Here is a 27,486-nt window from a genome sequence, read left to right on the forward strand (position 1 = left end):
ACTAATTGGGTGCTATAGAAGAGTGTGGTCAACACAATGGTCCACAAGTGATATTCATCCGCAAAAGACCAATATCAGATTGTAAATAATGTACTTGGCTCATACTGCAGGATCACCCAAAAACATTTTGCCTTTAATCTTCCTGTTTTCTGAATTATCTTTTGTTGGCACTTTAATCATGCACTTTCACCACTGCTAACCAGTGCTAAAGTGTCTGCGCTGTACCCCTAATATATAGTAAAATTGGCTTGCACCTAATAGGCATATTTAGTTTATATATTTGTCCCTATTATATGCTACTTGTTGAAACCAGGGCCTATAAATTAGATGTTAGTAGTGGGCCTGCAGCACTTATTTTGCCACCAACAAAAGTAACACTGAAACATATGTGAGGCCTGACATAGATGCCTGTAGTGCAGTTTAAAACCTCTAATTCAACCCAGCAAAATAAACATTTTCCAGGCCTAAACCTGCCTTTTCAATACCTTAGTAGCCCCTAAGGTAGGTCCTAAACAGTCCATGAGACAGGATAGCTTGTATTTAAAAAGAAGGAAGTGTGTGTTTAAAGTGCTACTGTTAGAAATGGGGTTTCTGTTTGGCTAGGGTATGCACCTCAGCAGGCAGAACCCACCACTCTAGTCAGGGCAAAGTGGTTACACACTAAAGATAACCTGTGCGCACCCACTGGTAGCATGGCACAGAGCAGTCAGGCTTATCCTCAGAGGTCATATGTTAAGCATTTGCTCAAAACACTCACACCAGTGACACAATAAATGCACCACAAAAGAGACTCCACACATGATTACATAAAAAGAAGTTTCTCAATTGTGAGGTATGTCACAAACCCAGATCGGACTTAAATCATAAATACAATGCACGTAGAATAATTACTTACAGATGGTGCTTGTTCTCATGACACAATAAACACCAGTGACATAAAACACCTTATTAGTAGCTACCTTCAGGACATACACTTGGAACATGGTAATATTATATGTCACTATTAGACCTGACAGACTTAGGGTGGTCACCCCTAACTTTGTGCCTACCTCCATCCACTTTTTGGACACTGTTTTTGCTGGTTTTAGGACTCTGTGCACTTTATCAATGCCAAAGTACATATTCTCTCTCCCTTAAAACATGGTGACATTGGATCATTCCCAATTGGCTTCTTTAATCTACTTGTAAGTCCCCAGGAAAGTGCACTACATGTGCCCATGGTCTGTAGATTAAATGTTACTGGTGGGCCTGCAGCACTGATTGTGCCACCCACATTAGTAGCCCCTTAATCACTGCCACTTCGACGTGGCATTCAAAAGTAATTTCACAGCCTTAAACTCCCCTTTTTCTACATATAAGTCACCCCTAAGGTAGGCCCTAGGTAAGCCATAGGGCAGGGTGCTATGTAGGTAAAAGGCAGGACATATACCTGTATAGTTTATATGTCCTGGTAGTTTAGAACTCCTAAATTTGTATTAGACTGCTGTGAGGCCTGCTCCTTTCATAGGCTAACATTAGGGCTACCCTCATATACTGTTTGAGTGGTAGCTGCTGATCTGAAAGGAGTAACAAGGTCATGTGTAGAACGGCGAATGGTAATACAAAATCCTGCTGACTGGTGAAGTTGGGTTCAATATTACTATTTTAGAAATGCCACTTTTAGAAAGTGAGCATTTATCTGCACTTAAAAAATCCTTCTGTGCCTTACAATCCGCATCTTGCTAGGTTACTTGACAGCTCCCTTGTGCATTTCACTCAGACAACCCCAAACACAGGATGCTCAGTCACACCTGCACACATCTGCATACTGAATAGGTCTTCCTGGGGTGGGAGGGTGGAGGACCTGATACTTACATTTGAAATGACAGTGGCCTCTCTTCATGCAATGGACTGCAAACCCCCTACTGGGACCTTGACGGATAGAATGGAACTGAAAGGGGACCTTGTGCACTTCTAAGCCACTCTTTGAAGTCTCTCCCTCTTCAAAGGTACATTTGAGTATTTAAACAAGGCCTCTGACCCTACCAACTCAGACACTTCTGGACAAGAAACCACTGGTGAAGAAACTCTGAACCAGAACCTGCAACCTTCCAAGAGGAACAGTCTGGCTGCCCAAAGAACTCACCTGTCTGCTTTTCTGCAAAGAACTACTGCCCTGCTGTTGCCCTGCTACCTTGCTGCCCTCTGGCTTTGCTGAGAAGTGCTCTCCAAGGGCTTGGGTAGAGCTTGCCTCCTGTTCCTTGAAGTCTCAGGGCCAAAAAAGACTTCATCCTGCAAAGAACTCCTAGTACGGTGAAAATTCGATGCACAGCCTGCATCGCGGTGGGAAAATCACAGCACGCCGAACCGGAACGACGCAGCTCTGCTCCCCAGAGGAGAGCAAAGGAGTACCAGCGTTGCGACCGGAACTGTGATGCACGGCCCACTGGATCGATGCATAGCCAAGCCGGAACGGCGCAGCCTGACTTCCTGTGAGAAGAATCAACGCAGCAGCTGCCGTGCAGCAGAAATTTTTCCGCATCGCCCACCTGATCGACGCAGGTCCTGTGACTTCGTCCTGCACACCGAGGATTTCTCTGCATCATCCCCGGGTCATCCAAATACCCTGCAGGCTGAAGAGGATCCAAGTCTTCATGCTGGAAATCTACGGAAGGCCCTGACTGCGTTGAAAAATATCAAGGCATCATCTATGTACACCTGGAGAAACCGACACCACCTCCCCGTTTTCCACGCATCTCCTCCTCTGCGGCCCCTTGCGGATAATTTTGACACAAACCAGGTACTTTGTGCTTGCAAGAGACACTTGATCGTTTTGACTTGCATTTAACCAGATAAATATTCTATATTTTTCTAAACACTGTGGTATATTTTTGTGGTGCTATACTGTGCTATTGCATGAGTTATTTCACAAATACTTCTCACATTGCCTTTTAAGTTAAGCTTGACTGATCAGTGCCAAGCTATCAGAGGGTGGGCACAGGATAATTTGGATTGTGTGTGATTTACCCTGACCAGAGTGAGGGTCCTTGCTTGGACAGGGGGTAACCTGACTGCCAACCAAAGACCCCATTTCTAACAGTCATCCTAAATACTTGAAGCGTGATGACAGTGCTCCTTACGCAATTACTGTGGTTCTGACTGCGTAGGCATCAATATGACATTCATAATAGCCTCAATGCATGCAGCAGTAAGCAGGAGAGCGACATTCTTAATGGCCTCAAAATATAACAAAACGTGGATTACATCATCAATCCAGGGGAGATAGACTCATTTAAAGAAACACATAGGCCCTCATTACAACCATGGCGGTAAATGCCGCCTACCGCTGCGCTGATGGCCGCCAACATACCGTGACCGCAGCAGTATTACACTACGGGTATTATGACCCTCACTGAGAAATCCGCCACTATACAGAAACCCACACAAGTCCCCCAGTCCAGTCAGTGATAAACTGGTGACATTCAAACCCACACCGTTACGCCAACAGGAATACGCCCACAGTATCACGACCCACGAATCACCGCAGTGGTCTTTCAATCACGGTAAACGATTGGTGGTCCACACCGCTGGGCTCAAAATACACACACTAACAAAACTACACCACATTGGACAATTCAAACTACACAAACCTGACACACATACACACACCACACCCACACACCCACACCATTATAAAACACACACCCACATTACCCGCAACCCTTTCAACAACAAAAAAAGATTGCCAACACAGAGAGACACAAGCCAGGAGCGCCAACTCAATCAGAGGCACAGAACACCATCACCCATACACCATCCACACACATCACAGGATTCACCCCAACACATCACTTCACACATCACTCCACACATCCTCAAACATACACTCACGCCGCAACCATGGCACCCCAAAGACACCCCAGGTTTTCAGAGGAGGAGCTAAGGGTCATGGTGGAGGAAATCATCCTGATAGAGCCACAGCTATTCAGCTCACAGGTGCAGCACCCGTCCATTGCAAGGAAGATGGTGCTATGGCGGAGAATCGTGGACAGGGTCACGCCGTGGGACAGCACCCAAGAACAAGGGATGACATCAGGAAGAGGTGGAACGACCTACGGGGGAAGGTGTGTTCCGTGGTTGCAAGACACCAGATAGCAGTACAGAGGACTGGCGGTGGACCCCCACCTTCTCCCCCACAACTAACAACATGGGAGGAGCAAGTCTTGGCAATCATGCACCCTGAGGGCCTCGCAGGAGTAGCAGGAGGACTGGACTCTGGTAAGTCAAATCTTTACTACTTCACCCCCCAACCTGCATGCCATCACAAATGCCTACCCCTACCCTCAAACATATCACTCCAACACCTCACATATACCCCACCATCACAACCCACCCATCCCAATACCAAGCCCTGCATGCAACACCAAAGCATGGATTCCCAACATAGACCTGCATGGACACCCATCACCACAGCATGCCCATTAGAGAGACTCACCCAGTCCACAAAATCACCACTCACACAAGGCCAAGCTGACAGGGAAATCACAACCAGACAGGGAAACACACCCATGCACAAGATGGCACACACAAATACATTAACACTGCATTTGCATCCCCAAAGGACCCCTAGTCAACGTCACCAGAGAGGAGGTGCCAGCTACATCCATTCCCCCCTGAAGAAGCCCACAGTGACGACAGCAGCTCTGCACGCCTGAATCACGATGACCAACCTGGCCCACCAGGGACCTCTGGACAGACAGTTGGTTCCCCTGCCACAGTCCCAACCCACCACTGAGCCTCCCACCTCAGGAAACACCAGCACAGCACCCGCTCAGCGGGCCCATACCTCTTTCCCCAGGACACGTCAATCAGCAGTGTGTCCACCACTACAGGAACCCCAGGCAACCTCACAAACCCAGGGACCTCGGGTCAGTGGCAGTGGGCACACGGTTCAGGGGACAGAGGCATAGGACAACAGGGAACCTGGGAGGACTGCTGTGCGACAGGGGGAGGACAGGCCCAGGGAACCCACTCTTCATGAGCCACTCTCCAACATCCTGGGAGCATACCACCATTTCCAGGAGACCATTGGCCAGATACTGGCCAAGCTGCAGGAGACCCAGCGGCTGCAGTAGGTACAGTACCTGGGGACCAGGGATGACCTAACAAACATCTACACCAAACTGGTCACCCTTGCAGGCGTGCTGGGTGACATGGCCAAGACCATGAGGGAGCCAGTGGCACAACAACAGGCGCCTGACACTAGCCAAACCGATGAACAGCCTTCCATCTCCGCCGACACTAGTGGACAGGAGGCCCCGCCACAGGAACAACAGGCCACCAGTACCCCATGCCCTGCAGAAGGAGAATCACCCCGCAAATGGTCCCTGCGATCCAGGCAGAAGCCAGAGAACATTGCCAAGACCCCAGCCAGGAAATAAGTCTCTCCTGATTGTCACCCTTCTGTCCCACTCTGTCACCCTGTCCACCTTGAGCTGCCATTGCTCCCCTTCCAGTGCCCCATTGGAAAATGCACCTGTAATACCAAGAGACTGGACTCTACCTTGGACTTTCCTCCACCATCACCCCAGCCCATTGCACATCCCCCCATACTTATGAGTACCTAAATAAACACCCTTGGAACAAATACTAATCTGGAGTCTGTCAAAAGATTCACAAATGTTTCAGTACAACTTTATCAAAGCATTGCAACTCAAATGTATAGTGAAATAAACTTTGGAATGACCTCTGGATCGGCAGCAGTACACATAGCAGGAGCCAGAGTGGGGCACAGGGATCTGAAAATAGAGATGCCAAAGGGTACAGTCAGTGGCCATAGACATAGGATAAGAGGCTGCCTTGTACAATGTCAAACAGGTAACTGAAATGTAAAGTGAACGTACAATGCCTTACCTCTGTGTCAGTGGAAATACTGTTGAATTATATTGCTTCTGTTGTCAACATATTCTTCCTCTACCTCCTCTTCCTCACTGTCCACAGGCTCTACCGCTGCCACAAGACCATCTCCAGGCACATCCACGGCAGAAAAGGCAACTGGCGTCTCAAGGCCAGGTTGTGCAACATGCAACATGCAACAATGAACTGGCACACCTTCTTGGGTGAGCAGTACACGGAGCCACCTGTCAGATGTAGGCACTGGAGCCTGGCCTTCAGGAGGCCGAAGGTCCTTTCTATAATCCTCCTTGTATGCCCATGTGCCTCATTGTAACATTCCTCTGCCCTTGTCCTGGCATTCCTCACTGGAGTCAGTAGCCATGAGAGGTTGGGGTAACCATAGTCACCTGAAAATATCGAGAGGCAACTGTTAGACACACACTAACCCTCAGGGAAAACCCCATACCCAGACAGCTACTCATAGTGTGTGGGGACCTTAGGCTCACCTATTAGCCACACCCAGTGCCTCTGGAGTTGGCCCATCTCATATGGGATGCTGCTATTCCTCAAGATAAAGGAGTCATGCAGATAGCCAGGATATTTGGCATTCACATGGGAGATATACTGGTCTGCCTAACACACCATCTGCACATTCAGAGAGTGATAGCTTTTTCTATTCCTGAGAACTTGCTAATTTCTCTGGGGGCGGACAAATGCCATATGTGTACCATCAATGGAACCAATGATGTTAGGGATATGACCCAGGGCATAAAAGTCAGCTTTCACTGTGGCCAAATCCTCCACCTGGGGGAACACGATGTAGCTGCACATGTGTTTCAGCAGGGCTGACAACACTCTGGTCAACACATTAGAGAATATTGGCTGAGACATCCCTGATGCCATGGCCACTGTTGTTTGGAAGGAACTACTTGCCAGAAAATGGAGCACTGATAGGACCTGCACTAGAGGGGGGATGCCTGTGGGCTGGCTGATAGCATTGGCACACAGTTCTTGGATTGTGGAACAATCAAGTCTGTATGTAATGATGATGTGTCTGTCCTCCATTGTCGCAAGGTCCACCAGGAGTCTGTACACCTGAGGGTGCTGCCATCTCATATTCAGCCTCAGCGATTGAAACCTATGGAAAAGAATGGTGAGCAGAGTGTCAAATTACCACATCTATTGCACTAATGCTGATTTCTTTACTTTACAGAAACAAAATGTGAATGCAACAATCAGTTGCTGTGCCAGTGTCTGTTGTGACGCAGTTGGGTGCCATGCCCTGTGCCCCCCTGAAATGGCGGATGCGTGAACTGTGAGGAGGGACAAGTGGAAATGAGGTAATTGCGCTGGCGTTGTGCGCCGTTGCGGTAGGGGGTTGATGACCGCCGCTCAACTTCGCATTGGTTATCATTGGGCCCTGTGGGTTCCAGGAGACAATGATGATGTACGTCGGCGGTGACGGTACGCACCGCCCCAGATGTCACCACCATTTTCTATCTATTCACTCAATTGCTACCTGACCTTCAACAGGAGAGGACCTACACTGCAAGTGCTGCTGTGACCTGTGTCTGGAATTGACCATGGCTCATGTGTCTGGGGAAAGGGCCCCTGCCTTCAATGCGGAGGAGTTGTAAAAACTGGTAGATGGGGTCCTACCCCAGTACACGTTACTCTACGGTCCTCCAGACAAACAGGTGAGTACACTGTGAGCATGATGCGTGGGCCATGAATGTATGGAGTGCTGTGTATGTAAGCCACATGTAGGGGGGGGCATAGGCGTCCGGCCAGAGTGCAGTATGTAAGGTGGTCAATGTATGTGCGTCAGGGGATGGGAGGGACCTGGTGGGCCATGAGTGTGACGGTCCGGACGGTTGACTAATTCCCTTTCGTGCTGTCTTTTCCCTGCAGGTTAGCGCCTACCAGAAAAAGGGTATTTGGCGTGCCATCGCCAAGGAGGTGCGGACATTGAGGGTCTTTGACAGGCGGAGCACCCACTGCCGCAAGAGGTGGGACGACCTGCGCCGCTGGGCAAAGAAGACGGAGGAGGCCCAGCTGGGGCTGGGCCTCCCAACAAGGAAGGGGTGTCCGTCGTACTATGATCCCCCTGATGTTCCGCATCCTGGTGGTGGCCTATCCGGAGTTGGATGGGCACTTGAAGGCATCTCAGCAGCCACAAGGGGGTGGGTACAGATTCTGACTCCTGCTTTTGCACACGTTAAGAGTTACCTGGGTGGGGGGTGTGGTCTATGGGTGCCCCTGGGCCAGGGTGAAGATGGCAGGGTAGGTCCCTTGTTGGGCAGGATCTGAAGCACTCCTACCCCGATAGTGTTTGTGGACATCTACTACTGGGCAGGGTCCTGTAGGTTTCTGGGGTGCAGCTGATGACGTTAGGCATTGTACCCCAGGGGCTGGTGACTATCTTAGTAACTGGTTGGGCATGGCCTAGTGCATAGGGCTGCTCCCTGTATGTTGTGTATGCCAACGGTAGTGGTGTTGCTGGCATTGACAAAGTGTATCCTCTGCTCTCCCCCCTTTTTGTTTTGTCACCCTGTCCTTATGTGCATTAGCATAATCTGGCAGAGAAGCAGAGGCACCGGCGACGGAGGGAGCTGCATCCCACATGGGCCTGGAGGCCGAATCCACAGAGGGTGAGGGCACCAGGGGGATGGAGGGTGAGTGGGTTACCACAACGGGTACAGGAGTGGAGACCACAGACAGCGACTCCTCCTCCGATGGAAGCTCCCTGGTGGTGGTGGACACCTCTGTGCCCACCCCAACAACAGGTACAGCCACCACCCCTCCTACCAGCACAGCCCTCCCAGCAGCCCCTCAGCATGTTTCCCATGGCCACACACCCAGGAGGGTGGGCATCTTCTTCGCCCCAGACACCTTAGGCCCTGCCCCAGTCAGCCCTGCTGCCCTCTGTGAGGAGGCTATTGGCCTCCTGAGATCCCTCACTGTTGGGCAGTCAACCATTCTGAATGCCATCCAGGGTGTCAAGAGGCATTTGCAACAAACAAATGCATACCTGGAGGGAATTCATTGTGGCGTGGCAGCCCAACAGAGAGCATTTCAGGCTCTGGACTCAGCACTGATGGCAGCCGTTGTCCCTGTGTCTAGCCTCCCCCTCCAACTTCCTCTACCCAGTCCGAATCCCCTCAACCCCAGCCTATCCCAAGCACACCTTCAGACCAGCATTCACCCAAATCAACACCCAGAAGTGACTCAGGCAAACACAAGCACCACACATCATCCCACAGGCACTCATACAAGCATCATACCCATGCAGATACACCAACATCCACTGCCTCCACTGTGTCCCCCTCCTCCTCCTCGTCCACCTCCCTCGCAGTATCGTCTCCACTCACACCTGCATGCACTACATCCTCATCCACTACCTCCATCACCTGCACGCCCATCACTACTCACCCCTCACTGGCAGTCACCACACCACAACCATGCACACATCCCCTGTGTCCTCACCCATTGTGTCTGTGGCCCCTCCTCCCAAAGTACACACACCCAACAGCCATCCACCTCACAACAGCATCCAGCACATGCACCTTCACCCAAACTCAGCAGACAGACACCTCCTACAGCTACTCTCTCTTCCTCCCCTCCCAAACCCTCTCCCTCTTCCCGTCCCAGTGTGTCTAAGAAGCTTTTCCTGGCAAACATTGACCTGTTCCCTACCCCTCCCCACCGTCCTTCCCCTCGGGTCAGGGTGTCCAGAACCCAGGCCAGCACCACAGCCACCAAGTCGGCATCCACTGTGGTTCCTGCAACTCCCAGAGGCTCAAAGGGGGCACCTGTCAGGCCAGCCAGTATACCACCAACCCCTGCAAAACACCAAACCATTCCTCCACCTGCCAAGGTGAAGAAGGGGCCAGCGTGCAGCAAGGGCAAGGAGCACGACCCACCCAGGAAGGCCTCCTCCAAAACTCCAGCTGTCAGAGCCAAGGTCACAACAACATCTGCCAAGATGAGGAAGAGGCAGAAAATCCAAGGCAGGGCACTTCAGATGACGTAGGCTGCAGTTGAAGGCCTGGTGTCCACCAGAAGAACCGCCAGCCCTGCCACCTGCACCGCATGCAGCCCTGCCGTGGGCACCGCCGCAAGCACCGCCACCTGCACCGCCACCTGCACCACCGCTGCCACCACTACTGTCAACAGCAGCATCCCCAGTGGGCAGCCGTCTGAGGCTGCAGGAGAAGGGCTGGAGACTACCTCCGCCACTGGCAGCACCGGCACCTGCACCACGGCCAGCACCGCCAGCAGCTCCTCCGCCAGCACCGCCGCAAGCACTGCCACCTGCACTGCTGACAGGAGGACCACTACCAGCACCAGCAACCACAGTGAGTGGCCGTCCAAGGCTGCAGGAGACAGGCTGGAGCCTACCACCACCACTGGCAGCACCCCTACCAGCACCAGCACTACCAATAGTTAGCAGCCTTAGGCACCGCAGGATGGAGTCTAGCCCTGCCTCTATTTACTATCATGCTACCTGTTCCCTGCAAATCTCGTGCCTCAGACACCCAGGTGAGGGAATGTGAACTGGCACACCCCAAATGCTGCATCACTGGGCACAAAGCCCACTCCAGAACCAGTGGAGATATGCATCCATCCAGCCCCTCCTTGGCAGGATGAAGCAGACTGGGCACAAAGCCCCCTCCAGAACCAGTGGAAATATGCATCCACTCAGCCCCTCCTTGGCAGGATGAAGCAGAATGGACACAATGCCCCCTCCAGAACCAATGGAGATATGCATCCACTCACCCTATCCTCAGCAGGATGAAGCACATTGGGCACAGAGCCCCCTCCAGAACCAGTGGAAGAAGGCATCCACTTGAGAGACTGTGCCTTTGCACTCCCCAGGACAAAGCAGTGGGCAGACCACCCACTTGAGAGACTGTGACCTTGTACTCCCCAGGACATCGCTGTGGGCATGGAGCCCCCACAAGGAGCAGTGGTGTAGTGCCATCTTCCGGCTGAGGTGCCCCCCTTCCCCATCCCCCTGAGGTGCCTGTGTGTTTTTGAACTGATGCCCCTGCAGGGTTCTCTCCGTATTGAGGTAAGAGTCAAGTGTGGGCTTGGCCCATGATTTTTGGCCCAGTGGCCCACTAACATTTTGAATGGATAATGTACGGCCTTCTGTACATATTATATATTTTTGTAACTACTGTTTTTAAAAATCTGATGTATATCTGCCTATTTCTATAATATCACTGATTTAACTCTATTCCATTTGTCCTAGCGTTCTTCAAGGGGGTTATGGGGTGTAAATGTAATGTTGTTGCATGTGTTTGTGTGTATGGTGTTGTAGGTGAGGGTGGGGTGGGGGTGTTGTGTGTTGCGTGTGTGTGTCACTCTCTTTTTCCTCTCCCCTTCCCCTGTGTATTAGGTGCAGTACTCACCGTGGTCGTCGCCACCATCTTTGGTATTCCTGGTAGATGAGGAGGTAGACCAGCATGGGCAGGACCTGTAACTTGGGCTCCATGGCATCCTGGTTCTTCATTGAGTGTCGAGAGGTGAGTGGTTTCCCTTCCAAACACTGCTTCTACTGTGCTTTTGATGGCATTGGTACCGCCCTGGAAAAGCTGGCGGATTGATGGGTTGTGATGGGGTGGGCGGTACATTGTCTTCCACCTGGCTGTTGGCGGTGACCGCCGCATGTTTGTTGCTACCGCAGTGGCAGTCGGAGTGTTAAAGTGGCTGTGTGTTGGCGGTTTCCGCCCTGGTTGTGATCTCATTTCTTTACCGCCGGCCTGTTGGTGGTATTACCGCCGCTTTAAAACCCACCACCACGGTTGTAATGAGGGCCTTAATTCGTAATACCTTCCAGCATGAAAACACAGGCTATCCCTCCCCTGTGGTTGTACTAGGCTGACTACGGCTATTTTTGGTGGGTCCGATCTGAATTAGGCCAGCTGAACACAGTGCAAAAGCACCGGTTCTCGTAGTAGGATAAATCGGGTATCCCAGTGTTGTTCCTAATGACGTTGCTTTCCGCAAGGCCATAAACCAAATAAGTGCCCCCAAGGTGAGTCCTAGCAGGGGCGGCACACACAGACTGAAACTTAGTGGGGAGATCACCACTGGTCCCCCTCGCACTCTCAGTGTCTTTACATGTGGGCTCTGCTTGAGTCCGGGAGCAGAACAGCTGCTATGATTGACACTCACTGCTCCTTGTGAGAGCAACTGGCGCTCCAGCTGCTCTTCGTCTTGTCAAGGCGCGACAGATAATGAGTGGCCACTGGAGGGAGAGCTGCTGACATCCACTGAAAGGGTGGCAACCTTATACTCTAAGCTGTGACCCACGGTGGAGAGGCCTTGCTGGGGGGAAGTCTTCAGTCACAGCTCCTGCACCACTCTCCTCTTCGGCAGTGTGTGTTAATGCTAGCATTGCATAGGGCATTGGGGATTCACATGGAATAGGCAAAGAGTCCCCTTATTGATGCAGAAGGGGCCGTGCTCCCTCCACACCAGGCCTCCTTAGTGAAGTGGGCACACAGAGACTGCTCTACGATGGGAAGCACCGAACCTCAGGCACAGTGCAAATAATGCAAAAAAAAAGCACCCAGAAAACAAGGAAAGCGCTCTTCATGAGCTAAGCTAAGCAAACCAAGGAGCAGGAAACAGCTCAGCCCCTGCACTGGGCTCCTTGGGAGGCACTTGGATAGGCACAAATCAGGCAATAGTAGTGAGGCAGTCTAGCACAGTAAAACCAGTATCACCATTGGTGATCTCTCCTGATAGCGATTTGGCAGTCCAATATCAGGGCACAGCTGGCAGCAGGGCAACATGCAGAAAAGCAGTACACATTAGTCCTTTGTGCAGTCCAGCAGTCCTTCTGACAGGTTCAGTCCCAGTTCTAAAAGTGCTCTAAAGATCATGGGGCCAGAGCCCTTGTATGTATCGTCAAAAGTGCCTTTTTTCAGGGTTAACTTCAAAAGAGTCCTTTCAAGTGAAGAACAACACCCTTTCAACTCAGTCCTGTCTTCTGACATCAGTAGGGGGTTATCAGCACATTGTGTGAGGGAAGGACACGGCCTATTCAAATTTAAGGTGGGACTGACCCTCCATTTCCCTAGTTAAGGATGTCTATCAGGATGCAAATGCCTCTATTGTCACAATCAGCCCCTCCTGTGTGATGGCTGTCTGGAAGGTATGTACCAAGTGGAGCTGTCACTCTGCCCCAGACATGGATTGGAGTCAGGCTGCAAAGAGTTATATGCACAGAGAAACGGCCACTTTCTAAAAGTGGCATTTCTAAAATAGTAATGTAAAATCCACTCACAGCAGTAATCCGGATTTTTGCAAACATACCAAACATGCCCACGCTACATCCCACAGATCAGAAATTACCACTTAGACATATATAAGGGAATTCCCAATGCAAACCTATGAGAGGAGCAGCCCTTACAGTAGTGAAAAACAAAATAGGATGTTTGTCACTACTATGACATGTAACACATTTAAATATATGCCCTCAATTTTACATACACAGCACGCTGCCCATTGGGCTATCCAGGGCCTACCTCAGGGATGACATAGGTGTAGTAAATAGGAGGTTTAGGCCTTGGCAAGTAGTTTTACTTGCCAAGCCAATGTTGCAGTAAACTGTGCATGCAGGCACTGCAGTGGCAGGCCTGAGACAAGTTGGAAAAGGTACTTCTGTGCGTGGTGCAATCTACGCTGCAGGTCCACTAGTAGCAATTAATCTACAAGCCCTGGGTATATGGTATAACATTTTACAAAGGACTTATGAGTAAATTAAAAAGTCAAATAGGTGAAAACCAATTATTCCAAGTTTTAGGGGAGAGAGCACATGCACTTTAACACTTTACTAGTAGTGGTAAAGTGCCCAGAGTCCTAAAGTCAACAAAAAGAGGGTCAGAAAAATATAAGAAGAAAGGTAAAATGTTTGGGGATAACCCTGCAGAAAGGGCCATTTCCAACAGTTACATGTTCTCGACTACTGTAAGGCCTAGCTCTCCCATAGGATAACATTGGTTAAACCTATTGCATATATGTGCTAATTTTTTGCTGGAAACAGGTAGGAATTTCATGTTTGGACTCCAATGAAATTCAATTTAAAATCCCCTCTAATTGTAAAGTCAGATTATAAGCCACAATTCAGAAAATGACAATTTAAGAAATTTGTCATTTTCTTGTGCTATCCCTTTGGTGCCTGCTGCCTGAGTCCTGGTGCACATGACCCTGCTGTTAGGCTTTGTGTATTCCTCCCAGAAAGTGAGACATAATAGCTCAGGTTGGGCAATATTGGCCACCCTTACAGGATGGGTGGGGGAAGAGATGTTTCCTGCCCCAGTTGCACTTGAACTTCAAATGAGCTTGCCTACAGAACACAAAAAGAAACCTAACACTAGTCTTTTGCTACCCCAGACTTCATGGAGCCCCAGTGGGGGAAGGAAATAATGTTCAAGAACTAGAAGTAGGGGTAGCCTAAGAAATCACCCCACTTTAAAGGATGACACCAGGAATAAAGATTGAACCCTCAGGCCAGCTTGTTAGTACTCTCCTGGTCCAGTGAAGGACTTCAAAAGTACTTCCTTGTACCCAAGAGGTCTGCCCTGCTGCTTAAGGCCCACCTTGCATGTCAGAGGACTGGCTGCTGCTACCAGGTTAGTACCCTGCTGCTTGAGGTCAGCTTTACTTACTTAGGGATTGTCCCACTTCTTGAGGCCTGACTTGCTGCTTGAACCCGGGACTACCAGAGTGACTTCAAGGGCTAGCTTGAAGGCTGCTTGTGTAAGCTACATCAACATAAACTACTGAGTCCTTGACACCCTGCATCTGGCCTCTGCTGGAGTGAGTCCTAACCCCTTTCAAGTGGTGGTCCTCCAGTCCTGGAACCTTGGCTGTGGTGTTCAGGTGCTGCTCCTGCCTAACGCTAAACCAAAAAGTGGCCTAAGAACAAACAGAAGTCCTGGACCTACAATGCTTGCTGATGCACCGAAGTTGCTGCACAAGTCGGTGTGACTCCATTGTAGCTTATGGTACGTTCTTCTCCACAGCAGCAAATCCTGTTCAGTCATTTCTCTCTCAATTAATGCATCTGCCCTCGTGGACTGCTCGTCAGGTACAGCCTGCAGCATTGGCCCTCTAGACATTTTCGGCTTCCAACAAAGAGCCAATGTCCAAAGGAAGAAATCTTCACTGCAAATCTTTCCAGAGCCTCCCCAAAGACAACGTCGCCTCCTTACACAGTGACTGGAGAGAGATGATGCACAAAGCACCAAGGAGTTGTTATTGAGCCTAAGCTACCTGTTCGAGTTACACTATGTATTTCTTTTGATTCCCCTTATTCAGATAATTGGTTGAAAGATAAGACAGCAAGTGCACTCCAGTTTGATTGTGCCAGGCGGAGCAGGAAGCCCCTGGTATTCAGATCTTCTGCAGCTGAGCTACATGTCTATGTGACCGCTTCTGTATTCTATTTTTATAGTGCAAGGGCCAGATGCTACAAACCAGTTCAACATCAATGCACCTACCTGATTAGCTCTTGAAAGGATAATTCATTCCTCCTATGACTTGTAAGGAAAGGTGTGTGATGCTCTTTTGCGTATGGTGTTTGAAAATTGTGAATGGTAACCTACAAATATACCATCTTCAAAGGTCACTTTTCAAGATTGCATAATGGGTTTCAGAGAAAGTGTCTATTGGTGACTTTTATGATGCCTTCTTGGGATCTGAATCTAATCCTTGACATTTCTTAAGGAATCCTCTTAAAACGTATTCTTGTTTGTGTCTTGATTTTCACAGAAAACTGCATTCTCTGTATTAGTTACTTCAGACGGGCAGGCGGAGTAAATAACCATTATCTCATCTTCCCTCTATTCGTTATTTTATCAAAGGATATGGTGATTGGGAGTAAAGACTTTCTCCTTGACAAAATGGTCTTTGAGTTTCTTGTTTTGCAAGATGCGCTTTTAACAACTTTATTCCCATCCCTCTTGAGGAGAGATGTACAGACGTGATCCCAAGATGCATTACATACATAAAACTGAGGAAAACTCCTCTAGAGGGTGTGTAGCCAGTGAGACAGGCATCAATACAGAGTTACTTCATCTATCTACACATTTTGGCCACAACACAACTGTATTTGAACGTTTTTGTCAGTAACAACAATCTTCTCCTGAAGAACCTTCCCTCTTCCCCCATTCTATGCATTCAGAAGACAGATAAGCAGTGCCTCCATTTCTACATTTTGTGAGAGAAAATTGAATTACTATGCCAACACCATTTGTTACACCAACAGAGGCAACCACTGTACAAGCCATTTTGCATTTCCCAGTGTAACTGTAACCTCTCCTTACCTGCAGGTGGTGGTTTACAACTTTGGAGTGTTTGATTTATTACAAGAACCAAAAGCAGGAGACTCAGAACTATCTTCATCCTATGGGATAAAAAGGATTGTTAGACAAACATTGGAATCATTTAAAATGCATTGAAACTGATAAATTGTAAGGAATTACTTCAAGCAGTAAGCAACTGAAAATTGTACAGTATCGCTATTGTTTAGATTTTACCGTAAGCCTAAAGCATCTATGACAAATATGAACAGCACATGCAGGAAAGCACTGCTTGTCATCTTCAATTCACTTTTCATTTCTACTGAGAGGTGACTATGAAATGGGCTCATGGTTTCCATACAAATGTTCAACATGTTACATACTGTTAAAAATATTAACTGATTCTTCAGTGTGATAAACATAATTAAAAAACAAGACGCCTCTGAATTTGACAAATTATTATATTCCATTTTTTTAGTCACATGTGGCATATAGTTTAATTTTCAGTTGTATTTTAGTTTGCCTTCATTTGAATTTCCTTCATAAAAACACTATGGTCCTGGTTTAGATCTGTGTGGGGGCGTCGGACCCGAAAACACTGTCAATTTGACGGTATTCCGCTCACCGTATTCAGATGTATTGTGGCTGAGCCACAGACCGCAACAATGGAGTGCCCTTCCTAGCCGTCAGGCTTGCGGGTTCCGGCTGACCCTATTTAGATGTTACAGTCCTGCAGCCATTGTACTGGAGGTGGATTGCTGATGGAGGGAGCCCATTGCTGGACCCAATGGACATTGTACAATGGCAGCAGCAATGGAATAGAGTTAAGTCATGCATACACACTGTACCTTAGCCATTTGTGTCCCCTTGCACAACACAAAACACACCACAAACACACTGTAGTCCATTGTCGTTCTACCACCACATATCATGTACATCAAAAACACACGTTGCCATATATCCAGGACACAACACACATACATTATTGACACTTCACCCACACACAACACAACCACAACAAATGACAAAACTACATATTCATCCACACACACTCATACACAAGCACAGCTTCACACATCACAATGACAACCAAACAACACTCTCCTATAGGTTGCACACAACATACAACCAAACATACACAACAACATTGAACTCACATTCCAGTGGCTCACATACAGAAACAACGTCACCCACTGACCAACTCAACCAGCCAATCGAATTGCATACACTTATAGAAGTAATGAATCACAGTAGACAGGTGTGAATGTAACGCCACTGTGGTGTCAGCATTTATTTGGCAATGAATACTGACACCAATATGACAATTAGCTATGTGTGCGATATGTGTCATGTACCAGTGTGTCCCCATCCATGTCCCACACAAATGTGTTTCTGACATATGCATGACACAATAATTCTAAATATTATCGTGACATGTGTATGACCTCAGTGGCCCTGAGCTCATATGTGGTGACCATGAAACGTACACAACCAATTTTGGTTCTCTACCTTTAAGTCCGGCAGTAGTGACGGAAGGTCAGCCCAGTCTTGTCCATTCAAAAATGGAAGTGGAATGGGGAAAAAAGGTAGGTTTGTACCCCATTTCCCCTCCATTCCATCAACTCAGGTGTGGAGGTCAAACTGCTACAGCTGGCTTGGTGATAAGGCACATCCATATCTGCTCGGCAGTAACAGTGTCTGGTGTCCCTCTGTCAGACCCTATTCCTGCTGTTGCTGCTGTTGAGGTGGCTGAAAATTCTTGACAAAGTCGGTGGGACTCAGGCTCCCTTTTGCCTGCGATCCAAGACATCTAAATTGGAGAGGCGGATCGCCAAGGTGGCAGATACGTTTTTCAACAGAAAATTGGCAGCGGGACCAAGATCTAAATCAGGCCCCATATTAAGTTAGAAGGATTGCCCCCTCCCAAATTAGTAATGAATGCTGTCACAAACAGGGCATAAACATTTCTCTTGAACCGGCATGACCCCAGGTAAAATGTCATCTTTGGACCTATGCACACAGGCTGTGGGCTTGACTCCATGGTACAAACATGTTCCTGGGGCAGGTGAGGGTTTTGTCCCTAAAGGGCCCACTGCTTCCGGGTACTTAAAACGAGTGTGTGACGGCAGCAGAAAACATTGTCATGAGTGGGCTGTGAGTGGGTTCCCAGGGTTACAGAGCAGTGATAGGACATAGGGCATATTGACGAGGGCTCCATTAATCCCAGTGGGGCTGGTAACGGAAGTTACCACATCACTGAGATTTCAAGGAAAGCAAGCAAAATGTCTGGGTGAAGATCTCCATGAAAATGGAGAAAACCACAAGAGAGTTGGGTCATAAACACATATTATCCAATTATAAAGGTTATCAGTAAGTAATCCAAACCATAATCCAAGCCGGCATTGTTCTTATGAAAATGGGATGGCTCAACTCTGAACATAATAAATAAATAAACAGTTTGCCGGTTCTGGCACTGGCTTAGTGCCAAATGTAAATGACCAGGGCCATACATTTTATTATACAATATTAAATCATGCTTAAATTCCCTCCCCTCCTAAAATTCATTTAAAACTTGTTTCTTCAATAATGGACTTGTAGTGAAGGGCGGGGATATCAGTCATGAACATAGGAATTGCATTTCTAAAATGTGACATGGTGGCCTATGGTGGAACCAGGGAACCCAAGGCAAACAATGAAACAGATCCCCTATGCCCTGGTTAGTACTGCTAAACAGCCACATGTGAGGGAGGACTTTAAAAAGACCCTGGGCCCCAATGCCACTGCCACGTGCCTCGCTGTCACTATCTACACCTCCTGATATAGAATGGAATGGTCAAGTTTTCATACAGGCTTGGAGGGCCTGGTCTCTGTTAGTGACTCAGACAGGGGAAGAAGTCTGCTCTAGAGGCAGAGTCATGTTTCTACAAAACAGAATAGAGAAATGCAAGGAACCATTGGAAGGCAGTGATGTAAGCGGGGTAAGGTTAACTTTTCTATCCAAAACGAACATTCCACAACCAGATAGTGATAAAAGAAGGGAAAAGTCCTGACAATCGATGGAAGAGAACTAGAGGCAGAGATACCTATGACACAGAACGGGGGATTCGGGCAGATCTTCGAGTACATTCTCAGGGAGTGCTTGGGGCTAAAGCATGGTCTTCTGGTCATTCCTAAATTTGGTGGTCTATTCATACCAAGTAAACTCCAAGGATCACCAGATAGAAGAGCCTGTCAGATGGAGCAAAGATCCCGGTTGGCAGCAGCAAGTGCTGTAATTGGCATCTTTGGAGTAAACAACTCGACACAGTCATGGCTGAGCATGGACCCAGCTGACACAGAAGGCATATATAACCCATCCCTCTTAACAACTGTTCGCGACAGTGACCATGTGATGATGTAAGATGCTCTCTTCAAGATTAAAAAACAAAGTGGAGAAACACAACCCCGATTGTAGTCGATAGAAGACCCACCTGCTGTTCAGTTCCAGAAGAATGTAAGAGTCAGAGCACAAGAGGCTGCTTTTTGTTGCACTGTTCTCTTCTTACTGCACAAAATGAATCACCACTTCAAACACATCAGCACACAAACATTTGCCTAATAATTACGGGGTGTGTTTACCGGTTAGGTGTTCTGCCAAGACACTCTCCTAGCTATTGCTTTGGCCTCCCTCTTTGAGCCGAAGTAAGGACTGGTATATGGGCAAAATACACATCTCTATTCCAGAAAAGCCTAGGACAGTCTGTTTTACACACCACCTCTGTGGGTAAGATGTCAGCTATTCTGCCTTGGTCAAGTGCTAGAGGGACGTACTACCTGCTCTTTGTGGGACCAATAGTAAGGTGGCTTCATAGTTCTGGTTTCATACATTAGTTGAACTTTTGAGGCATTTGAATGGGCAGCAGTTGCATTAACATACATGTGTAGTTGTTCTAAGGCTCATTATTATAATTTTTATGCAGACCCAATGTCAAATACCATAGGATGAAGTTTTACATTGTGAATCCACTGGCAAATACATTTGAAAGGGGATTGTCAGAACCCTTTTCAGAGGGTCACGGGGCATGCAGGGGCTACTGGGCCCGACCGTGGTGGTTGGGGCCTTTTACTGCTGATGTGACATTGCCAACCTACTATGGATCCTGAGCAACTGAGCCAGGTACCCCTTCTGCGTTTGACACTCATTGGTTGCTGTGGACCAGCAGCCACACACTCCCTTAGATGTGGGGGACTGTAGATACAGGTAAATCATAACTCAAAGTCACACAGTACAAACATTAAATCAATGTCCAGGCAAATATTTGCTTTTATAAGAAAGAAAAAAGTATTTTATTTTTAACTCTAGACATTCAAAATAATATTGATACTCATATGCAATAACACCCCCCCCCCCATTGAGGTTGGATTCTAGTAGTTCCCAGGTAAATTCCTATCTCACCCTCTACCTAGTAACATGTTCTGGGTTGCTCCCCATTCACTGTGAGCACATCCAGGTAATATGTACTAGTAGGCAGTACTCAAGAGTTCCCCTCTGAGTATGTAGCTATTAGTTAAAAGTGTCTATGTTGCTGTATCACCGTTAGAAGCAAGTCCCTTGGGGTTTCAAAGGCCTAATTCCAGTCCTACCCCCTCTGGTGGTAAGCAAGTGTTCAGCAGTGCAGTAAGTGCCCTCTCCAAAGGCCATCCTGAGTCCAGATTATGTTTGATGAAGACAGACCACAAGTAGTTCACACAGCAGCACCCAATAGGTGCAGGCTCTCTCCCCTGAGAAGTGCTGCTGGCTTTCCCAGCGATCAGAGCTAACGGCGATGGGGAGTTTTCTTCCGGCTCCCTACTAGGGCTCTGGCAAGGGTGTCACACTTTTGTGGTTAGAAGGCTTGACCTAGCAGTCATGGCAGTAATCTCCTCGTCTGTGTCATGACCCAAACACTTGGCCACAGTAGTACTGGGAGTCCCTACTGGAATATAGGATTGCGCCCTTACAATCAGACACAGACTCTTCCAGTGTGATTGCTCTCAATAAGGTGGCCTCTCCTGTTATACAAGGTCACCGATCTCCGTTGTCACAAGCCTCATGCTCCTGGACCATATAAGTTCAACCTAGACCCCCTCTGGCATATGGGGTCACTGTGGTGTGGGGTTGCAGGTCTGATGCTTCCCATATGACACTTTCCACATGGCTGAGATTATGACAGCCCTTTCCTGAAATACCGGGTTTGCTGAACCATTCCAGCATATGGCCAATGGCCTGATTGCTGAGCAGCCATCCTCCTCACACCTGGTTCAGGTAGTCCTCCCTATAGAGCTCCTCACTGAACCTCCCTTCCTCCATCATTCTCCTCTTCCTCACAGAGCACACTTGTCTTAGCAAGCAGGCATGTGCTGGTATTCAAGGCACCAAGGTCTGTTCCCTCACACACCATTGAGAATATCAAGCCATGGCCCCCAGTTCAGGTCACAGGCAGAAGTCTTGCATAGCATTATCTTCTCACAAAGCCTATCTGGCTCCTTGGCAGATGGCACATATTGGGGTCTCAACCTCTGTTTTTTATAGTCCATTTTCAGACACCAAAATGTAGTTTAGAGTGAGAATCTTTGAAGTTTTGTGTTGCGGTTCTGCTTCTTTTGAAGAGGACATTGAAGCAAAGTTGCCCTTCAAGAAGAGACATGAAGAGACAGCAACAGATGTGTCTTAATTCGAATACCTCAGCCATAAATTGCAACCTCTAGTCATAAATTCTGCAAGTTGATTGGTGGCCGAACAATGAGTTTTCGCTACTGAGTCCGCAGACTTCACAAAATTGTCCCATCTGATAGTGCACTGGTTGATAGACACCACTACTGAAAGCATGGGATCCTGCTCACCCAGAACTTGCCCCTTGTTTTGGGATGACATGTCCCACTTCATCATAATAGGAAAGTGGTCACTACCTTGGTGATTACCTATCCTCAGATCAATAGTTTCATGGCATATCCTTAAATCAATAAAAACGTAGTGAATATAACTACTATAATTCCCTGATTAAAGGTGTGCGTGGCAGGATTTACCGAAGGGAAACGTCCATTTCCTGGTCGTAGGCCATACTTGACCATTAAGTCTATAACCAGGAAAGCAGTATCACTGACTTTTACTGGCTTGTAAGTTGTAGAGAGGGGAGGAATTCCCCACAATCAATCTTCTTCCTGTTTAAATATGTAGGGTATTTTCTCAATGAAGTGTTAAACCTCCTGCAATAATAATATGATGTTTGAAAGATAGCTCTGCCATAAATATGTGTTTAAGAGACTAAAAGTTTTAAAGATTTTATGAAAGGTACTGGGTATATTATAAATATTGACAAGCAAGAGACAGGGGCCTGTTTTGGGCTGACACTAAGTACTAGAATGTCAGATGAATCAAAATACACTTCCTTTATAATACAGCCTAGAGAAATATTTGTCCATATGATAAGGCCCCCCACCGCCCTCCCCACTTTAGAATGAATAGTCTCCTTACAATAGGAATCAAAGCGCTGACTAAAAATATTTGTGGTAGACCAAGTCTCCAGAAATAAGCATATGTCAAAGTTCTCACTATACAAGCCCCAGTCCACATCATCAGCCTTGCTCCTTATACCTGCAATGTTCCATGAGATTATAAAGAAAGGAAGAAAGTGCTTTTCCATAGGCAATGTAGGAAGTCCACAGTCCCTGGGAGTTACAGTGTCCAACCTAATATCTGGTCTCCTCAAGTTGACTTTTATTATGTTGTTTGCAGCAATAGAGTAGTGAGGCTCACTCTCATAAATAGAAGATAGACACCTAGTCATTTGGGCCCGGGCATTCACACATTGAAATAATGCATTCACATCCTCTTGTTAAATAGCCACTTTAAGTAGTTAATCTACATCCCTTCATTGCTATTTGAAATCTGCCTCAAACTCCTGGCCTCACCTTGCGCCGACCCTGTGCTAGTTATCATTTTATCCTTCTGCAGCAGCAGCCGACATTCAGGCCATCGTCTTTTAAAAACAATATTCGAGCCGATAGGGGGCAAGAAATGGGCATGCATGGATAATAAGCCTTCCACCAAATCCAGGCTAGACAGCTTTATATCAATCATGTCCCATTGTTCTGTTCTCTCTGAGTGAAGCTTTGCAAATAATATGTCTGAATCAACAATCAATCAACATTGTTGTACATGTCTTAGCTAGTGAGTGGTCTTGTTTTTTAAGGACATGGTGCCTTCAAAGGAACTTGTTGGTAATTTGGGCACATTGAGCATATACACCAAGTAACCTTGCCTATGGCCCAGGAAGGTTTTACATCTTTCCATATTATTTGGGACTAACACAGGAGGGCTTTTATTAGCACTGTGAGTGCTATAGACACTCAGCATATCTTCTGTTTTGCCCATTCTTTGATTTTCCAAAATCATACCTTTGACATAAGCAGTAATTTTATTTTGTAATTCCTCTCTCTATTCAAGACTGTTCCTTTTAGCCAGCTGATTACCTTCCTCGAAAGTTCTTATTATCCTTTCAACAGCACCATTCATTTCTCGGTGACAAATCAAACTTCATTTGTGTAGAATTTGTGTAGAATGCCCCTTTCAGAAAAGAATCTTTCAATTTAAAGAGAACAAAACTGAGGTCCGTTATCAGAAAGAAAGGACTTCCAAAAGCTCTCTCACTTAAACACTTCCTCCAAAAACCTAATCACTCCTGAGGACGTAATATCCTGCATGCACACCACTTCACCAATCTTGAATAAAGATCCACCAACAGTATGATATATGGTGTACGATGTTATACTTCTTCCAATGGGAACTCAGGAAGTTGTCTGCACGCAAGGGGGATCTGTTTATTAGTTAAAATTTGATCACGATCCTTGCATTTTTGGCAGTCCCAAACCATCCTTACCACCTGGATATGCGTCCCTAGCCACCAAAAATCTACTTGTGACTTCTTTTTAGTCTTTATTGTACCTAAATGGCCTAGATGAGCTTGTGTTATCAGTTTATCTTTCACACTCCGTGGGGGCACCAACCGAGTGCTCTTTAGCAACACAAACCTATCCACAGGCAACTCATCATTAACCATACTCCATGGTTTTTCCAGTATACCAAAACAACTGTCTTTACACCTTGTCATCACCTCCATTAACTCTGAATCCTTTGACATATCATCCTTTCATTCCTCCTGTTATTACCCTAACAGAACTTAACAGACATTCACTTCCCCCTCCAAAAAATAATTCTGAAATTCCTCTGCATCTGCTTCATTGACCAGTCTCAACAGATAATCCACTGACACATTGCTAACCCAGATTTATACTCAACGTCAAACAATATGCTTGTTAGTCTATCATCCACCTCCGAACCCTGGATGATATGGAATGTAGACCTTTTTCATACAAATTTTCCATTAAAGGTTTATGGTCCAAACTAACTTTAAATTTGCCACCCCAAATCACATTTTTGAACTTTCTTAATGCCTAGACTATGCCCAACACCTCTTTTTTAATCATGGAGTAATTGATTTCTGATCCATGCAAACATCTGGAAGCACAAGCTATCAAGCAATCAACGCCATTTCTTTTTTGAAAAAGCACTTCTCAAACCTTTGGAACTTGCATCCATAACAATATTGGTCTCTTCACCCTGAACATATGTCTGTAAGCAATATGCATTCTTCAAATCCCTTTGGAGAGCATCAAACTCTTCCTAACATTTCGGGCTCCACTTGAATAATACATTCTTCCCTAACAGAATTCTCAATGGCACTGATTTATCAGCATAGCTTCTGATGAGTTTTCCATAATATTCAGACATCCACAAAAATGATGCTACTGCTTTCTTAGAGGAAGGTTCTTTCAGTACTACAGTTGTCTCAACCAATTTATTTTCTTTGGTGCGACCCCTCTCTCAGAAATTTCATGTCATAAATAAGTCATTTTGTTCATTTATTTGAAAAATTTATCTCCTTTGACGCAAATTTAACTCCTCTTCTGCTTTTTCCGTTTATTCCTGCAAAATTTCAAATAATGTTTTTTTCCACACACATTACTATAAGCAATTACAGCAGGGCACTCTCTAACATTGGCTATAGGTCCACTCATCCCACATCTAACCTCACACATAACTTCAAGTTTCTCATGTTGAAATATTTTTTTCCTTATCACTGTTCAACTCACATACCCATTTTAACATGTGCTTGACTCTTTTTGCTATTATGACCAATTCTTCTAGCGGTGGCTCATCTTTAAGCCACGACCTTTCTCTTATCTTGTCAGTTTTACATTTGAGCACAAATTGATTGTGACTCTGTTTCTCTGTTGCAGCGCCAAACGTACAAGTCACAGCTAATTTCCTCTTCCCTGTGATGTAATCTTTCACTGACACTTCAACTCCTTGTTCTCCAAACCCAAAATGATACCTTTCCATGATGGTACTTACACATGGAAGGTAAAGTCGACCCAACTGTAATATTTATTTAGATCTCTTCTCTTGACCACATCCTTCTTCCATTTGTTCCACCATTTGGGTGGTTCCCCAGAGTTAATCATGTAAAACAGCAGTGGTATTACATTCAGCATTTTCTCTTTCTTTTATAACAACCTTAGAACTACAAAAATGAAAAAAAAGCAAACTGGCTAAAATCTGTTTGAACCTTCACTCAAGCTCAAACCGATAACCACACTATAGCAAAAAACGATTTCTGTTCCTACACAAACATATACATTTTGCTAGAGACAAAGAATGTAGGTTTGCTCCACTCCAGTTTGGTCAAAATCTCCAAAAATCTGTTTTCCTGTTGATTAAATCAAAACCACTTTAAAGAGTGTCTGTCAAGGTGTTCTGTCACCACAAAACAAGCATGCATAATAAAAAATCATTTCAAAGAAGTAGTTTGTCCCAAGTAGATCTTGTACTGAGTACTCACCTTCTGAATAGCTGGTATGCGATTCACTTGGGATTTCTGAACAGACTTATAGTTCAGGCACAGTAAATCCAATACTATGACTCTCACTATTTTTGTGGACCCAAAGGCTCTTCAGTGTGATGAACATAATAACTTGGTGTGCCTGTCACATTATAGACAACACAGTCACCGTGTAAACAAACACAGAGACTCTCAACCAACACATAGATTTCTTCAAGATAAGCACTTGGTGTGCCTCTTACCATAAGCACAGATACTGAGGCTCTTCAGAAATGGTATGCCACTTCACGCTTTCCCCCACCGGCAGACTTCCCCTTAAATGTAATGCTAGACTTCACCATCCCCACAGTTGGCTGTTGAAATGTCACGGACAATCAAACTTTACATCTAATTTATTAACATTCTGCCCAATTTCTATGACAGATAGATCTGGTAATATACAGTGATCGTTATATGCATTCAACGGGGTTTCTACCACCAATCATGTTTTTTTTCCCATGACCCACATGTTTACTACTGCCGATAGGGCTTTTGAACTAAGTTGCATTTCACCACCAATGTAGATCAGCTTCTCACCTGCTACATTTCAGCACTCAACCTCATGACGTCAAGTGTGGGTACCGAGGCTGCGCACCTCATCTCCAGCACCTTGCAACCTATGCTTCCCTGGCAAATTTTCCCTCTAAAGCTCCTCAGCCTTCAACAGACATTTTTTACGGCATCTCTATTTTGAGTTTTCCTCTAGTAAAGCTGACATCCAATCCTTATCGCCAGTGAAGCAAAGTGGTCTTTTAAGAAAACACATGAAGAGGTAAGTCTCTTTTTTCAAACTCATCAGCCATAAACTGATTTCCACTGTGGTTTTTCAACATCCCATGGTTCCCCACAGCATCGTATGATTCTTAAATATAATACTTTGATGCACAGCGAGAGATCACAGACACTTCTCTTTTTCTTAATTCCTCATGAAAGGCTGTCTGTCACAGCAGGCAAGACTATGAAGCCAATTGCCTCACAACACAGTTTAAAGGAGTAACCCGACTTCACACCTGGATGTCAGCCACAGTGATATGTGTATCAAAAGGTTAATTCCAGACTCTCAACCTCAACTCTTTATGATTCTCTATTCAGTCTCATCTCTCTTCCTGAAAAGTAAGGACTGCTGCTTTGTTGTTGCCCTGCTGCCTTTCTGCTCCCTGGCTGTGGGGAAGAAGTGGTCTCCAAGGGCTTGGATAGAGCTTGCCTCCTGTCCCTGAAGTCTCAGGACCAAAAATACTTATTTCTTGCAACTGGACTCCTAGTGCGGCAAAAATTAAACGCACAGCTTGCTAAAAACAACGCACAGCCTGTTCAGCGGTGAAAAATTCACCGCT

At 46.5% G+C, this 27,486-nt stretch overlaps 1 protein-coding gene across 1 annotated transcript in view; it reads right to left on the bottom strand.

Moving 5' to 3' along the window:
• Window positions 1-19,748, bottom strand: part of LOC138278794 (uncharacterized) — a 344,627-nt gene extending 324,879 nt beyond the window's left edge. Inside the window, exons 1-2 of the mRNA XM_069219314.1 lie at window positions 19,664-19,748; window positions 16,218-16,297 (exon numbers count right to left, since the gene is read on the bottom strand). Coding sequence (XP_069075415.1) covers window positions 16,218-16,296 — 79 coding nt within the window. The 5' untranslated portion in view covers window position 16,297; window positions 19,664-19,748. The remainder of the gene's footprint in view (window positions 1-16,217; window positions 16,298-19,663) is intronic.
• Window positions 19,749-27,486: the final 7,738 nt, after the last annotated feature.

This window comes from Pleurodeles waltl, chromosome 2_2 (assembly GCF_031143425.1).
Source record: "Pleurodeles waltl isolate 20211129_DDA chromosome 2_2, aPleWal1.hap1.20221129, whole genome shotgun sequence".
Lineage (NCBI taxonomy): Eukaryota > Metazoa > Chordata > Amphibia > Caudata > Salamandridae > Pleurodeles > Pleurodeles waltl.